This window comes from Eschrichtius robustus, chromosome 12 (assembly GCF_028021215.1).
Source record: "Eschrichtius robustus isolate mEscRob2 chromosome 12, mEscRob2.pri, whole genome shotgun sequence".
Lineage (NCBI taxonomy): Eukaryota > Metazoa > Chordata > Mammalia > Artiodactyla > Eschrichtiidae > Eschrichtius > Eschrichtius robustus.
Genome location: NC_090835.1, coordinates 46,188,979 through 46,205,961, shown reverse-complemented (window position 1 = coordinate 46,205,961; position 16,983 = coordinate 46,188,979). Strand labels below are relative to the sequence as shown.

At 48.0% G+C, this 16,983-nt stretch overlaps 1 protein-coding gene across 5 annotated transcripts in view; it reads right to left on the bottom strand.

Moving 5' to 3' along the window:
* Positions 1-16,983, bottom strand: part of TRAK1 (trafficking kinesin protein 1) — a 101,780-nt gene that overhangs the window by 5,795 nt on the left and 79,002 nt on the right. For 2 of the 5 annotated variants that reach the window (XM_068558238.1, XM_068558240.1), the window contains 3 exons: positions 15,967-16,283; positions 9,594-9,812; positions 18-120 (listed from right to left, as the gene is read on the bottom strand). In XM_068558238.1, coding sequence (XP_068414339.1) covers positions 18-120; positions 9,594-9,812; positions 15,967-16,283 — 639 coding nt within the window. Of the gene's footprint in view, positions 1-17; positions 121-9,455; positions 9,813-15,966; positions 16,284-16,983 lie in introns of all 5 variants that reach the window. The other 3 variants (XM_068558239.1, XM_068558241.1, XM_068558237.1) reach the window with 2 other exon arrangements.

Here is a 16,983-nt window from a genome sequence, read left to right as displayed (position 1 = left end):
ACGGCCGGGTCCCTTACCTTGGCGTGACCCGCGTGAGCTCGTCTGAAGGATGCAGGATGCGACAGGTGGTGAAGGTGAAGGTGGAGTTTGTCTGTGACATGCACTTCCCAGGGTGGTGGGCTAAATCAGGGGGAGGGGGAAGGGAGGAACAAAATATAGTCCTTGCATCCAAGTACACCCATGAGAAAAGTCAAACTCCCGCATGGCCCCGGACAGATGCAAGAAACGATGGGCTACCTTGTGAACTGAAGCTGGGCGAGGAAGGTGAAACGCAAATGTTCTGGATCGAAGGTGGTCCCTCAAAACTAACCACACTTTTGAGCACTGGTGTGCAGAGCATTGAATTCCAGCTTCCAACCCAGTCCAGACAGGGCTTCCCATCAGCGTTCTTTGGCCAGTAGTGGATCCAGTTTGAAGGGCTAATGGGCCCTTGGGGGTAAATTTGGGTTCCCTCCTCAGAGGTCCAAATCGGCTTCGGCTTTCTTTTGTTGCTTTACTTTTCTTTTCACTGGCAAATAGGTGCCAAACTCTGCCAAGGGGAGGGGAGAGGTGCAGGGCAGGGAGAGGCACTTGCACCTGGGAACAGGGCAAGGCTCACGGGCTCCCTTTTCTGTTTACACAAAAAGGGGCTTGAGGAAGCTGGCTCCACTACTGTCTAACTGTGGTCGACAGGGAGGGAGACGGGGCCTCAGCTGCCTCAGCAACAACGTGGCAGGAGTCCCAGGGCCTGGGTTCTCTGTGGGGCTGAAGCTCCAGGACCTGGGCTGGGCTGACACACAACGGTGCAAGCAGCACCAGTCCCCCCGGGCTGCTTTCTTGCCATCTCTAGGATGTCTGGTTTCTGACGAAAATGAGACAGAACAAGTTGTCCTCAACTTATTTCCTTTGAAAGCTCCAAAGAGTTGATAAGGCAGCTGAAGTCTACGATCTGGAGCAAAGTAAATCACGGAAGCGTTAGGACCATGCATCAGAAAGCTGGCAGGTGATAAGTAGGAATAGAGTCTACAGGAGACATCATGATTGTCGAGGCCATCCTCATTCATAACTCAAATGTAAAAAAAGAAAAAAAAAAAAGGAAAAATGATGCTGCTTCCAATAGCATGCAAGGTGAGTTCTGGGTCATCCCCCCTCCCCACCCACTCCACCCCTGCAGCCTCTCAGCCCCCAGAGACCTCCTGGGAGACAACGGATTAGGATATTGGAGGCCATGAGCACGCTGAAGATTCAAAAGGCTGCAACTAGAATCTTCTAGCTCCTTATGGCAAGTTTTCTCTTGGATTTGACAAAAAGGAAAAGGAAAACAAACCGGAAGAGATCGGTGCCCCAAACCTACAGATCCACACACAGGTGATTGCATCTTAAAAAAGAAAAGAAAAAACTAGAAACCAGATGAAACCAACAAACAAAAAAATATTGGAGACACGCAAATTGAAGGCAGGCAGGACAAAGCCAAAGCACAAAAATGGTGGCGGTGACTCAGGAGCTATGCAAGACTGGTTTCCCCTGATTATTGTGGTCCAATCCATGTCTTTGTGTCAAGGAAGGCTCCCGTGGCCCCTGGCGTGGCAGCCAGCACCATGGCCACAAGAGCAAACTCCCAGCCACAGGGAGCTCCAGGCAAAGCAGGAGGGGGGTGGAAAACACACGTAAGAATAGCCTTTATGCATCTTTGTTTCTCAACCAAAAACGTAATGGTTTAGGAACTCAGATAATTGAGAAATTACTGCAAGCAAAACAAAAATGGAAGAAGCTATGAAGAAAAGGCAACCAACCAATCACGATTCTCTGATTGCAATAAGGTCTAGAAACAGAAGCAACACAAAACCTGAGAAAAGCATCCCAAATAACAGGCGTGAGGGGTTATTTGGGAGGGAGGAAAGAAAAATGCAGTAAGTAGAAGTAATTAAGACAGAACAGTTGAAAGACAGAGAACATTTTTAAAAAATATCAAACAAAAGCAAGGCTTGATTTAAACTTAGAAGTGTACCCCATTTAAATACATGGCCAGAATATCAAATCAAAAGGTCACACACGTTCACTTTCTCCACCCCATTACATATCGGATCTTCAATCGCAACAGCTAGTGTGAGACGGACATTTTAGAGAGACAGTTGCATCAGCAAAAGCAAAACCCATCTTACTGCAAATGGGTTTTGGGAATAGGAAAAGGCTGCTAAAATTCAGAGGTCATCATTCCCCAGAAGCGATGGACAGCTTTAGAAGACCAAGGAAAATCAACAACAAAGATCAAAAGTGCCAAAGGCAGAGGTTCGGCCCCTCCGCAATACCACTGGGACGCCTGGACCGGCCAGCTCTCCGAGTCACCACTGCCCACCGGGCCGCTGCAGCATCTCCCTTCCTTGGGACACAACACAGAGAGAGTGAGTCACCCGAGGCTCCTTGAGCTGCTGGGGGCTGATTCCTACAGTTCTGTGAACAGGAGAGAGCAAATTCCCAAAGCAAGAGGCACTGACTGACAAGAGTCTTCTAGGCAGGGAGCAGGGGCTCAGTGGGAGCGCTCACTACTGCAGTCACCACTGCACCCCGAAGCCCTGCCTTAGGTGCTGTGGGTTAACCTCGTGCTGCTTGCTTGGGGCCTCCAAGGACAGGGGTTTTGGATTTAATGTTCTGACTTCCCACTTAAATCCTCATTCCTTTTCTCGGTCTGACTGGAGGACTGCAGTGTTCTGAGCCAAAAGTATTAACACTGACAAGTACTTTCATCAAGTATTTTATTTAGGAATGAACTTGCATTTCCCTGCCTCAAAATACCCTAACCTTTATTACTTTTATTTGTTCCTCCTCCCGCAGGTTCTGAAACTGGTACAAAATCCTCATCTGTCAAAGAGAACCTTTAAACTTCATTAATCCTTGATTATTCAAGATCGTCTACGTTGGTGAACTACATACAGGTAGCTACCGTGCAGATTTTTTGTTCTTTAAAATGTGCCACCTGCAAGCACACACCCTTCAGCCGAGGTGGGGTCTCAGAGGGCTGTATAAGGGGGACAGTTCCCCTGCTCACTTGCACTCTGACCGACCCAGGTGTGCTTTCCACCCAGAGCAGGTGCACTTGGTAAATGGCTCTGACTGGCTGTGCTCCTCTGGGGGCACATGGTGCCTGGTACTGACTGGAAAATTGGGTGCTTGGGATCTTGCTGCCGCAGCCAGCCGTGAGAGAGCCCTGGCCCAGCCCTGAGTCTCCAGTGAGTTGGGGCTTCCTTCTTGGATGCCCTGCAGACCACGCTGGGGAGTATCTGCAAGTGTGCTACCCAGACCAGGGTGACTGCTGCTTGGTGGAAGGCTCGGGTCTCCAGGGAAGATGGGCAGGAAAGCCCAGTGCTCTCCTCGCAGCCCAGGGATCCAATGGTGAGAAGAGGAAAGAAACACGGATAAGGCTGGGTATAGTGGCGGGGACCTGCAGGGTGACTGGGCTTTGCAGCCTGGCCGTCCACGGGATGAGATCTGTTCACACGAGCTCATGCATGTCGGTCAATTGGAACGACGCTTTCCTTCTTCCCCCACCCACAGGGAAAGCCAGGCTGGGAATGTGCCGGGGAGACCAGAAACTTCTCTCTCTAAAGGCCATCGTAGCATCGTCCTTAAAAGAACCCTCCCGGGAGCCCACACAGCTGTCAGGGTGCAGCTGCACCTACTGAACTCTATGGGGAGCTGGGACCTACACACACACGGCTTCCAAGGGGATCTCTGAGGACAGAGGAATGCTGGTCATGCTACACATCCAAGCTATTTTTTGGCTTACAGAAGTAACTTATTAAAATATTTTCTTTAAAATTACAAACCCATCCCAAAATCTTGGAAAAAGGGGTTTTATCTTTGTGACATACTGAGAGCCTTCCAGATTCTTTTCCCACTCTTCATGGGACGTGGCCAACTTGTGTAAAATACACAAAATGCCTTGACCTTTTCCCCCTTTTCTTGACTTGAACATGTCGTGTGCAGCTACCGTCACACGACTTGGATCTGCTCTGCCATTTCTATAAACTCATTCACCAAGACACACACACACACACACACACACACACACACACACACACACACTCCCCCCACCTCCGTTAATTCTAGTAGCTGTCACCACATCAACAGTGGCATCCACCGGCCGCGCCGACCTTTTCTGTCCAAGCAAAAACAAACCTACTGAAACTAAAAGCATTGTCCATCCAGCTTAAAGGCATGGCTTGAAAGCCCTGAGAACATCGGTACTTTTTTTTTTCTCATCTTTTTACCAGCTTCTAATGACTTTGTTGTTTTTTGCTCAAGGAGTAACCACAGTGGAGGTGGGGCGCGTATCTTTGCCTGTCAGCTACATGCCCTTTCTTTTTTTTTAAAAAAAAGCAATGTTTTAGAATTCTTCCTAAAAAACTAAACTCTCAGGGCATAGAAAAATGCTCTAAAGACTTTTTCTATCACTTCTTTATATAACTCTGTATGTGAATTTTTCTGGAAAAAAAAAGTTCTATGATGAGTCCATGTGGGAAAAACTCCATAAAACCTTTGTTTGCCCTGTGCTTCATCATTAACATCAATGCTGTTTGGGATTAATGTGGCTTTAACAAGTGTTTTTCTCTGGGGAGGTAGGGAATCAAGGGCAGTTTCAGATGCAGTACAGCTTCTTTTCTTTTTTAAAAATAAAAGTGATATTAAACTACACAGTGTTACAAGATGACATTTTTAAGCCCTTAGTTCCAGGCTTAACATGGGCCTGTGACTCTTTTTCTCTGCTTCAAGCATTTCTTTTACACAGCTCCTGTCTGGTCCTGTAGCTCTAGGGACCCCTGAGTCCCCAGTGCAGACATCCAGCCCACAGGCACCGGGGAGGTTTCTAGCACAGAGATTGTGAACCACATCACAAGATCTCTTCCTGGCTTCTGTACAACTTTCGTTTCCTGCAAAATCTTTAAAAATAAAAAGTCTACTTGTCCCCCTACACCAAGCTGTCTACTCTGTTTCATCTAAAAAGTGACTTAACAGAGGAACAATCTCACGGAATGGCACAGAGAGGACCAGAAATTCCCTCAGGTGGCCCTTGGGGTATCTTCAGGAGATAAAATGACTTTAAAAAAAAGATATATTTATTTATTTTTGCCTGCGGCAGGTCTTAGTTGCAGCACGCGGGATCATTGTTGAGGCACGCAGCATCTTCATTGTGGTGCCCGGGCTTCTCTCTAGTGGCATGTGGGTTTTCTTTTCTTTAGTTGTGGCGTGCAGGCTCCAGGGTGCATGGGCTCTGTAGCTGTGGCCCGCCGGTTCCAGAGCACGTGGGCTCTGTAGTTCGTGGCACGCAGGCGCCAGTTGAGGCGTGCGAACTCAGTAGTTGTGGCACGCCGGCTTAGTTGCCCCGCGGCATGTGGGATCTTAGTTCCCTGACCAGGGATCGAACCCACGTTCCCCTGCATTGCAAGGTGGATTCTTTACCATTGGACCACCAGGGAAGTCCCCAAATCACTTTTTAGAATGCTGTTAAAATATCAAAAGGGCAAACGCAAGAGTCTCTTTGGATTCTTCGGATGCCAACAAAGCTGGACCCTGCGCCCTGTGCCTTCATGTCCGTCCTGTGGCAAACACCAACAGGTGCGGGGAGCAGGCCTGGCTAAGCTGCCTCAAGCCCATCATCCAGCTGGTGCTACCGGAGCCTGTTCAAGAGCGCACTTCTCCCGTGCGTCACTAGGCGGCGCAACTGGACAACTCACCGGAACCTCAACGCGCGTCCACGTGCTACCTCAAGGGCCCTCCACTTTAGAAGAGGCATTGTGCAAACAAACGCCCACTCAACAATCCAAGTGGGTGCCCCTCGAAGCACGGCAGTGCCCTCCTATGGTTTTCAGAGGTGAGGTTCCATAGAAAAAGCGGTTCCAGCGAGCGGGCTTGTTCTGGAAATTTTAATAAAGCAGGGTTGACTCCGTGCTGTTTGGGATGAGTCAATTATGTGATTCTTCATTCATTTTTCACTTTGGGCTGCACTGGCCTGGTTCTGGTTTACTACACATTTGATGCAAGAGCACAGGGCGTCCTTAGCATCTCCTAATACAGGAGGGTGAGAGCAGACCCCAGCTTTGTCCGTAATGACCAAACTCCCGTAACTGCTACACACCAGGGTGGGGTTGAAAAGTCTTCTCATTAGAGTGGGATCTCTTTGTCAACTCCCTCGGTGGAGATAAGAAGGAAACTTCCCAGAGGGTCTGTGAATCGAACGTACCAGACTTTCCCTTCTAGATTCATCAGGTCCTCACGGCCAACGTTGCCTCACAAGCCCCTTTGGGTCCTGCTTCTGCAGTGGGACTGACAGTACAAGAGGATGCCCACCTGGGGCTTTGCTCACACCAGCCCCTGCCTCAGAGGAGGCTGGAGTGATACTCAGGTCCTCGAGCTTTCTGTCTGCCTCCTTTCATCCACCAGCTGTTCCCTTCTCTTCACGTAACCTCTCCTGAACAGAACCTGGACCTACGTGTCAAATAAGAAAGCTACAAAAGAAGCTAGTTCTTGGCTTTTGCTTCTGGGGGCCCAAGTGCTGCAGCTTCAGGGATTTTCAAGGGCACTTTTGACCAAATGTGATTTTTGCCTTCAACACTCAGCCCCCAAAATGACACACAGCTCCACTGCAGTACCACTGCCAGATAGGCTGCCATGATTTATAGGAGCCTGTTTTAGGATATTTCTCCCACTGGAAATGGTCTCCATGTGTATGAGCATTAAGTAAACTGACCTTCGCTTTCTTCTACATTGCTTTAATCCTGCCTCTGTCTCTCCTTTAAGAATCAAGGCATCCAAGATAATTCACCTGGACTGTCCATCCAACCATCTGTTGACCTAACTGTGTGACTTTAAACTCGGATCTTAACCCTTTACCACATGCAGGCTCTTCTCTACACATAAATACCTAAAATTCAGAACACTGGCAGTACGAGATTATGTCTATTTCTGATAAAAGTGTACTTTCTATATGAATTAAAACATAAAATATATTACTGAAATAAAGTAAAACTGTAATCTAAAAATTGTTTTACATAATCCATTTTAATCATCTAAATTATTTACAAATATAACAAGGATTTATCCTTTTTAAAGACATGGGATTATAAAAATCAAATAATGACACAATAATACATTAAAATATATTAATAAATATTTTTCAGTACTCAAAATGTTTTCTCCATGAGAGAGCAGGCTCTAGACAAAAGTGCCTAATATACAAGTTTTCCCAATTGCCTCCCATAATACCAGTTGTTAAAAGAGAAAGGTTAATCACCTTCTGTCTTCAAAGGTTCTCCCTACTAAGTCTTCCCAGGAAGATGGCAGCTCCTGGAACTGTGCTGTTTGGCAACAGGAAAGGGCAGATCAAGGCAGGGACCAGGCCAGCGGGGGTACAAATTCCAAGACAGAGGATGCCCCAGGCTTTCCCACTGAAACTTATCTGTCTACCTGTGACTCCAAGATTGTGTGCATAATGCCACTCAGGGTCCCTGGGATGATTTATGTAGAGTGACGTGCTTCTTACATTCCTAGAATCAAAGTGGTTCTGTCATTCTCCACAGAGAAAAAAGAGCCAAATCATTGCCCGTGCCTTTCCCTCCTGCAATGAGCTTTTACCAAGTCTTACCCAGAAAACAAGCTCGAAAGAACCTTTGCCTAGATGATCAGACCTTCCGTAAATTACCTTCAGCAATCTATGTAATTCTTTCTGGATGCACACTACCAATGTGACTCCTCTATGGTTTCCACTGTACGTTTGTGTGCCTCTCCTCAAAGTTGCTGGGATGGATTTGCTGCAGGTTTGAGGAAGGTGGGAAGAAGCAATGGATACGCCTTTGTATGTGGTAAGGAAAGTGGTTAGGACTTAGCTCCTCATAACTGGTCCCCTTGCTCCCTCTGTCCTCAGAGAGATATTCTTAGCTGAATTGATAAGCTTTATTCCTTCTCTACGACTTCTCCAAGAGAAACCAAATGGTGCTTCTTTAAATTTACAGGATTCACCTTCTAATCCACCCGCAAGACTGCAGGGAGGGGTCACCACACTCAACACGATGCCTGTTCCTTCAGCCACAAAATCAGCAGACACAGTGTCTCCTGTACCACCGTCTGCCTTCCAGAGGGGCGCCAGTGCCGATGACACAGGGAGGTAACAGTACCGAAGGAAAAAGGGTTCCTTTTCTTAAGTGAGAAGATCCTAAATAATATGCATTTTCATTCCCTTGCAAGCTTAATCTGGCAACTCAATGGCTAAAAAATAAAATAAGACATAAATAAACCCAGGTGCTAAATAATCCTTTTTACTTGATGATGCCTCTAAAGTTTATGTCAAAGAAAAAAGAAGAGTTCCTTGGCCAGAGGTGTGTGAACTTGGCCAGGGGATGGGAGACACCACCATGAACCTCAGCTCTCTCCTGCCCTGTACTCGATGGGGAGTGCTGTACCTCTCATGAACGAAAATTATCAGTCACAAAGATGAATGTCCTCTCCTCAAATCTGGTGACTTGGGAATGTCATGAGGATGACGACATCGGGTTAATTCATCTTTTTCTGGGTCTCTCCCCTCAGCCCAAGCAGCCGGGGGGTCCAGGAAGTCTGAGGTAAATAGTAAACCACGTGACCCTCTGATGCCAGGGCCCTGGGCACAAAGCCTTTCATCCCAGTGACGCCTAGGATGTGTAATTCTGCAACCTCATGGTCATATCTTTAATACTGGGGTGGAGGGAGGTGGGCACAGAGATCAGCCAGTGCTCTTTTCCAGATTCATCTAGAGTTCTCTCTCTAAGAAAGCTTACTGACATCCTCTCAGGGTTTGCTGGATTAAGGAGTATTGCTAAAACACTTTAAAAAAAAATCTACTTTGAACACATGTATAAGCTGGAAAGAAAACACACACTCCTTCACTGCAGTTAGGAAAGGGCACAGGCTGATCTATGAAGTGATCTCTGAAATCCTGAACACTTTCTGGGCTTCTTCCAATTTTAATGCATCGTGTAGGTAACAGATTCTCTCATTCACCTTCTGAACGATCCAGCACTCATAATTGCCCCTAAAACTGCCCAACTCAGCTCAGCTCAGTTTGGAAGTCACCAGGGGACCCGAGAAGCTGCCTTTTAGACACGGGGAGAGAGCCAGAAAAGGAAGTGGGAGCTGATGCTTGGGGCGGGTAGGGGGCAATAATCCACTTCTTTTTAGCAGCCTTTCCTGCTCCCCTTCAAGAGCCCGCCGGGCCATGCACCTCCAAGATGGGCAGGGAGCCGCACCCATTGGTTACAAAAGGAGGCATCAGACTCTATTAAAAAACGGAACCGCACAGTGGGAATGCTTCCATCATCACCCACACAGACGAGCAGAAGCTACAGACAGAGAGCCACTACGGATGGTGCTCGGGACAGAAGTGAGAATGGCCCGGAACTCTGCCTCCGGTAGAGATGCCAGGTTTACAGGAGTGATCGCGATGCCCTCACCAGACCCCTCCTCCTCCTCCTCCTCCTCCTCCTCCTCCTCGGCCGCTGGCGGCTCCTGCATCTCCTCTGGGAAAGCCTGAGGCCGGCTCGGGTAACTTCTGCTGCCTGAGACAGTCACGCGTGCTCGGGACCTCTCACCTGAGGTCTCTGGGTGCTGAACTGGCGTGGAGGTAGCTAGGCCCGGGAGGGAAATGTGGTCACCTGTGTCATCTTCTTCGAAGTCGTTAAGGCAGTACACTTCGTCCAGGTCAACGTCCAGCGTCCGGAAGCCCTTGGTGACCACACCAGGCCGGGGGTCCAGGATGCCCCCGAGGTGAGGCTGGGCCAACTGCTGCCAGTGGTGAAGGGTGGCAGAACCTTGCAGGAGAAAGGGCAGAGGGGGCGACAGGGAGAAGAGAGGGTTAGGACGGGGGTCTAAGCGGATGGCTGTTCACCACCCTCCAGTGCGGAGCGTGAGCCCCATGGGGCCCTGGGTGCCACAGGTGGACGCGGGTACGGACACCCATTGAGCTGCCCTTGCCCCTCCTGCTGTGCAGCCGGTGCTAATCCCCTTCCATGCCCAGAAGGGGCACCAATTTAAGGACGAAAATCAATTTTTTTACAAAGTAAAATTAACGCCATACTATGTGCCAAGGATGTTTGGTGACAAACTCTTTATTTTAATCAACTGATGTCAACCCCCCAATCCAACACAGAATCACTTTAGAACTAGAAGTGGAAAAAATAAGCGAGGCAAGCACAGAAGCGGGGTGGGAGCGGGGAATGTGTATGGATTCTATACCAAGTACACACAGCTGGGAACAGGGAAGACAGAGCAGAGGCAGAGTAAGACGATGTCCAACCAACTCTAGGACCCACAACAAGAGAAAAGCAAAAAGAAATTAAAGTAGCACACAGAGAAGTGGTGGGCACGGCCGTCACCTCCTTTACCTAGGTTTTCTGTATTCCGCCAGCAAGCCTGACAGGCCGCAGGTTTGGGGAGTGGGAACTGGCTTAAAGAGACGTGATTTAAGAACACGTAAGTCCACACAGAGGTCTGAAGCAGAGGAGCCCATCTGCTGGTTGACACCAGAGCCTGGGACTCAGATGACACCAAGCAAGGTCTGTAATAACACCGGAGTGCGTCCTTGAGGACCTGGAAGGTAAACCCCGTGCTACCAAAGAGAGGTGTTCCAAGACCAAGTCTGCTTAGGAAACTTGGGTTAAGAAGTGTATTTACTGAGGAACTACATCTCAGAACCTTTAGCATGTTACTCTGTGCCGGGACTCTGCCCAACCCATCTGCTAGAGCAAACCTTCTCCCCCTTAGGACACTTAATACCCCTCACACGGCCCTGGTACTGTGGGTGCCCCGCCCGTGGGCATTCTATCCCCATTCCACAGATGAAGAAGCTAGCCACACCAATAACATTCCATGCTCAACAGAGAGACTTTGAGAACAGTTCTCAATGAACTCCCAGACACTTACTGCTGGTTTCCCGAGGGCATCCTCTGTTGGGAGGGCAAGAATCCCTCCAGACTACCAGGATGCCCTGGGGAACGTCAGAAAGGGGAACCAGGGATGCCAGGGGCCAGCAGCTCAGGAGTCAAGATAAAAGAGAAGTGAAAGGCAGGCAGGCAGGCAGTGTGGCCAGGAAGTGGTCCAGGAATGTAACTGAACTCCCCGACCCTCCGCTGTGCCCAGTGAGCGCACTGCCTCCTAAACACTGCTGGGAAATAACTCCTTGTGGGACAGTCTCGGCCGAGGAGTCTTGAAAGGATTTTGCAAATGGGCAATTTCAAATCCACTTAAAAGAGAAAAAATTGCACACACTTAGGGGTCTCTCCCGGTTTTAAGTGTTACAAGTACGATAGCAATCTACATAACCCGAACCTATTGAATATAACTAGAAAATATTCTAAATGCAAAAAAGAAAAGAGATGAAAGGTGCATATAATGAAACAAACCTGTGCGTGGGATCCTGAGTCCCAGGTGCCACGGCACCATTTTTTAAAAAGCCACCCTGTATGGAGGCGTGCCAGCAGGGCAGCTTGCTCTACATGTATCACCTAGACTCACTCCTCAAAATCGCCCTGCAAGGTTAAGTATTATTACCCACACCTCACAGACAGAGGTTCACTGAAGTTACGTAACTTCCAGAGTCACTGAGTTAGCGGTAGCATAGCCAGGGTTCAGTGTTAAAGGCCCAGTTCTTTCTGTAAACTCCTCCTGCCTCCCTCCTCAAACCACAGGTCTGAAAACTAGCCAGGAACCTGGGCTCAGTGAGAATATGGAGGAATAAATGGCGGGCAGTGCAGCTTCCCCGTGGGCGTCCAGGGCCTGCCAGGAGATGGACACTCTCCCACCAATGGGGTTTCTCCTGCCACTCCTGGGGACCTCCACGCATAATAATCCAAAATGGGCCCCCGGTTTGTGTGTTCACTGTTCACATGTCCACGTTCCTGGCAACAAAACTGCACTGGGGAGAAATTTTAAACAAGGCATTACGACACCCAGCTTGGGGCGGCACATCCAGGTCTTAGAAGGAAGATGAGAAATCCCCAGATGCAATGTGGCCGTGGCCACATTGGGAAGGGGACTAAAGGGAAAGTCAACACACTGGAAAGTGAAGAACCATGTCAAGGAAGTGGCAGATCTCCTCATCCTTCTGAAGGGGGTTCTAGACGTTTACAATGCACCGGGAAAGAACTCATTGAGGCTGGAGGTCTGGGCCCGGAAAAGAGTCCCGTGGGCCTCCATTCTCCATCTGTTTAACAGGCTGCCCCATCTCTCCCCACCCAGTGCATGAGTCCGAGAGAGAAATGAGGCTACAGAGAGCTGCTATTTGGAGTTAAAGAGGCTACAGAAGTACATGGAGTATTTTGCATTCCCTGAAAATGCAGAGCAAGGAAATCTAGTGAGATTACAATGAAAAGGTTATGCTGAAAGATGCATAATACGTGCCTTTTTACCCCACACCTCAGGCCTCGTTTACTCATGGAATAGCCAGCCTTTACTGAGCACTAAGGGCCAGGCTCTCTTCTAAGAAGCCTACATTACTGACTCAGTCATCAGGATAACCCTGCCATCCTCACGTTACAGATGAGGAAACCGAGCGCAGGGAGGTAAAGTGACTTGCCAGAGGCTGCACAGCCAGGCTTTAAACCCAGGCTGGCTCCAGTGCCCAGGGTCTTGACCATAAACACCACCTCTCAGACGGCACTGAGGAGGCCTCACATAATGTGAGCCTCAGAAATCAGGTCAATAACACACGTGAATGGTGTTCTAATTCTCAAACAGGTGTTTTCTATTCTACAAAAGTGACTATTGGTGACAACCTCTGCAAACTTGACTGTCATGTGAGTTACGCCATGCAGGGGGCTCACGGACCATCTCCACTCCTGACTGGTTCTGAGGCCCGAGCAAACGTGGTGGTCCAGGCGTGGCAGTGGATGGGAGGTGGAGTGTGAGGGGTTCTGCCTTATTCAGAGCCTTCGTTGTCTCTTTCCTATCCCGTTTCCCCAGCTCCCCCCCCCCCCCGCACCTGCCGTGCCCACCCCTCCTGGCCTCCTTTATTTGTCAAGCACAAAGCAGGAGGTTCACTGTACTATTAACTACCTCCCATTACCATCACCTTCTCCCACCCACATGAGAATGAAGCTGGGGTCAGGCAGGCAAAGAGGGGAACCTTCATGTTCCTAGTCGGCACCAAGATGGTCTATGGAGCAGGGCGTGGACAGCGCAGAAACGTAACTACGGTCACTGCCCCTTTCCTTCTGTTTGCTTTCTTTCCACACCCCACTGTTCTAACTAAAAGGTTTTCATGTCACCAAAGGAGAAGAAAACTAAATCCATTTATGTCAGCAGAGCACCTAGGGCTTAAAAGTTAGAACTAAACCTGCTGGATAATGTACAGCTTGGAAGTGTATGCTCTTCCCTAATTACATATTAACTTGTTTATATTTGGAAATACTATCTGGTTATAATCAATCAGAAAGGAAGAGCAAAATAGAGGGGGAAAAATACTGCCTGATTCATCTTCTTAATGCCGATATATCTCTTTCTAGTTTGAATATTTTGTTTGTCCTTTACCTGCTTAAAACGTGTAAGATAAGGTGAAGAGACAAGAGTGCTAGCATTCTTAAACACCTAGCCCAGTTATTTTGGCTGACACCAATGAGCAGATAGCAAGATTAATTAAATAGGTAAGGGAGACACAGATGGACGACACAGATTGGCTATCTGCTATGATCCCAGCCAACATTCTCCAGGGGCCTCACCACAGGTACATTTACCTGGGCCACTGGAGAGCATGGGAATCCTATCAGCTTCTTGGTGGCAGTGGAAAAGGATGTATGAACATTGGCCCCAGCACAATGCTGGTCCAGGTCTCAACACTGGTAAGGCTAGCCTTTATACCTGAGTTACTGGAATAGGGCCAAGTTCAAGGAGCCTACAAGTTAATAAGCACCTATTAGATGCTGGGCACGATAAAAACACATCACATTTATTCCTTGCCACAATCTTGTGTGGCAGATGTGAGCCCTATTTCACAATAAGGGAAACAGGGCTCAAAAAGGTAAAGTAACTTATCCAACACCACAGTTAGAGCTGTAATGAACCCAGCATCAGGCAGACTTCCATGTCAGCAGTGCACCATATCAAATTCAACATGGTAACACAGAAGTAATTGTAGAGGAGAGGAAGAAAAAACATATTGGTTGTATTTTAAACAGCTAAGAAGTCAGAGGACTACAAAATGGAGCCAGAGGGATAATAGATCTCTATCGTGAGGATACCTTACAGCCCATAGTGATAAGACATGACTTTTTAATGGTAGTGATATGGGTTCCTGGTGAGCGGGGTACTATAGTTGAAATTTATCTTGCAAATCTAATGGGATTTCCTCTTATTCTATTAATTTATCACAAAACTACTGCTATCTATGTCACAAGATTAAAAGAGAAAAAGATGAATTGGTCAAAATAGCTTTTAAAAAAAATCTCTTCCTACAATATGCTTGGAAAATGAATCCAAAAACACATCCTTAGATGATCCAATGAAACACAAAGTAAAATATAGAAAGCAGACAAGATAGAGATGATAAATTCCAATGACCTTTGAGAGACAAAGGAGAAAAAAGAAAAGAAAGGCAAAAAGTAAAATTGCAGAAATGGAAGATTTTATTGAAAGAAAAACAGACATAATTATGGATCGGAAAACAATCACCAAGCTTACAACTGAATAAACAGTTAAAAAAAAGGATGAGCCATCCCTCTTCTGAAATCTAAGAAGGACCTAAATTATACAATTAAAAAGTAATTATGAAAAAAGAATGTTTGCCCACCCTCGTCCTTCCTTTGGAGAATTATGGCACCCAGCATTTCTTGGGTCTTTAACAAGTAAAACCTCATTTTACAGCATGCATCCTAACAGGAGTGATACTGCCCCCCAGGGTTGAAAACTGGTTCTTCTGGGGTGAATAACGGTACTCTCTTTAGGCACAGATACACATATAATACATATATGTATGGCATTAACTTTTCCGGGGGTAGGGATTGGGAATTAATGTCTAAAATGGCTTCTTAAAGAGGGTAATAAAAAAAAAGTTGAGAAGTACTGCCTTACAGAAATTTTGATTTGGCTTTGCATTAGATACGTAGTAGAATTCTGAAATACCTTCTCAAACTCTCATGGGTTTCCAAACTAAAGGAGGAAAGAAAAAAAGAAAATTACAGGCACTTAGTGGCTCTCAGCAGGGTAGTGGTAGGTAAGGGGAACACATGTTGTAATGCCTAAAGCAAAAAGAAGGAAAAAAGGGGAGTTTTTCCATGAGGTTAATCATCTAGGGTGTCCCTGACACTAGAAACTGAATTGCCCCTGGAAAAGGTAGGCTTAAGGAGGGACAGGACTCACTCGCCTCCACAGTCACCCCCTTCCCGGCCCCCAAACCGTGGAGGTCTAGAAGCCTCGCTCAGAACACACTGCATCTGAGGAAAGCCACACCCTCTTTATTTGAAGACCAAAGCAGAACATGTGAGTCAACAAACAGCAAACCGCTTTCACCTGGTTATTGAAAAAAACAACTTACAGCGTTTGCTTTGCACACCCCCTCCCTGACACCAAATTTTCTGAGAAGTCAAAGCATCAGTTGGCTACACTTCTCACACCCCCAGGCATGTCCTAGTTAACTTCTGAGGATGTTAGGAGCGCCTCTGCCTCCCCAAAAGATCTGTACTTCTACGGTTCTAAATGCAAGAGAAAGAGAACTAGGAAACCAGCGCTAACACGTTTTCTTTTCTTTGGCTGAGTTGGAGGTTAGTCTGGGCTGCCTGTGTGTGCATTTCCAAACCTGCACCGGGAGAGGTGGAGGCCTGGGCACTCAGAGGAACTCAAACCAGCAGCGCGGGTGGCTATCTCGGAAGAAAAAGGAGTAGGCGTTACAGAGGTTGCCAGCTTTCCGGTGGTGGATCAGGGACCACAGGGAGTCGCTGAGGAGGGCAGAGAGGGGCCGAGGCCCCTTGTGATCACCTTCCAGCGGCTTGACGATCTGCAGCTTCTCGGGCAGGTAGGAGCGGCTGCTGAACGACATGCCAGAGAAGCCGGTGAACTCCGAGAAGCGCGAGTGCGTGCCCAGGGACATGATGCTCTCGGTGGGCGTCAGGGAGCCGCTGAGCAGCTCGCCCTTCTCCGCCAGCTCCCTGAGCTTCCGCTCCTGCTCCTCCTCGAAGAACCTCCTCTCCGAGAGGTAGTTCTCCCGGCGGAGGGACAGCCGCCGCAGCGCCGTCTCCAGGTCGTGGGAGCCCGGGGTGCCCGGCGTGCCCGGCTTCTTACTCCGCTCCTCGTTTCTGGAAGGAGGGGAAACGGGGGGGGGGGGGGGGGGGTGAGCGCGGAGCACCCAGCAGGGGGCGCTAGACAACGACGGCCTTACTGCTAGTTTCCAGGTGGCAGCTGGATCTTCTAAGGAAACCAAGGCAGTTGAAATTTAGGCTAAAATGGGGAAACAAATGCCCGTCCAGAAGAAAAATTCCCTCTGTTGGTTCTCTTTTTCCTCAGGGAGGTGAGGAGGGAGCACTAAGGTGCATTGCAAATTTGCACACACTACGTAAAATCCAACCCCTACAAAACATCTCCCTCATGACGCCTTAGGAAGAAACCTTCTTCAGGCTGATAACAAATATTTTATAATAACTCTAAGTGGACTAAAACCTTTAAAAATTGTGAATCACTATGTTGCACACCTACCTGTAACTAACATAATATTGTACAGCAACTATACTTCAATCAGAAAAATAATAAAGTCCAGAAAAACCCAAAGTTCTGATAGAGCAGTTTCCAACCGTCTGACCCATCAGTCAGAAAAGCCAATTTTGTGAAGTCATAGGAAAAGGATGGACAATGGAATGGAGGTGGGGGGTGTTCCCGCAGGGCTTCAGGACGAGAGGGACAGACCACCGCTGAAGAGGACCCATCCCAGGAACGCATAGTGTGGCGGGCACTTGCCAGACACCCTGCACCCCACCTTCTGAAGCGAACCAGATTCTGGTC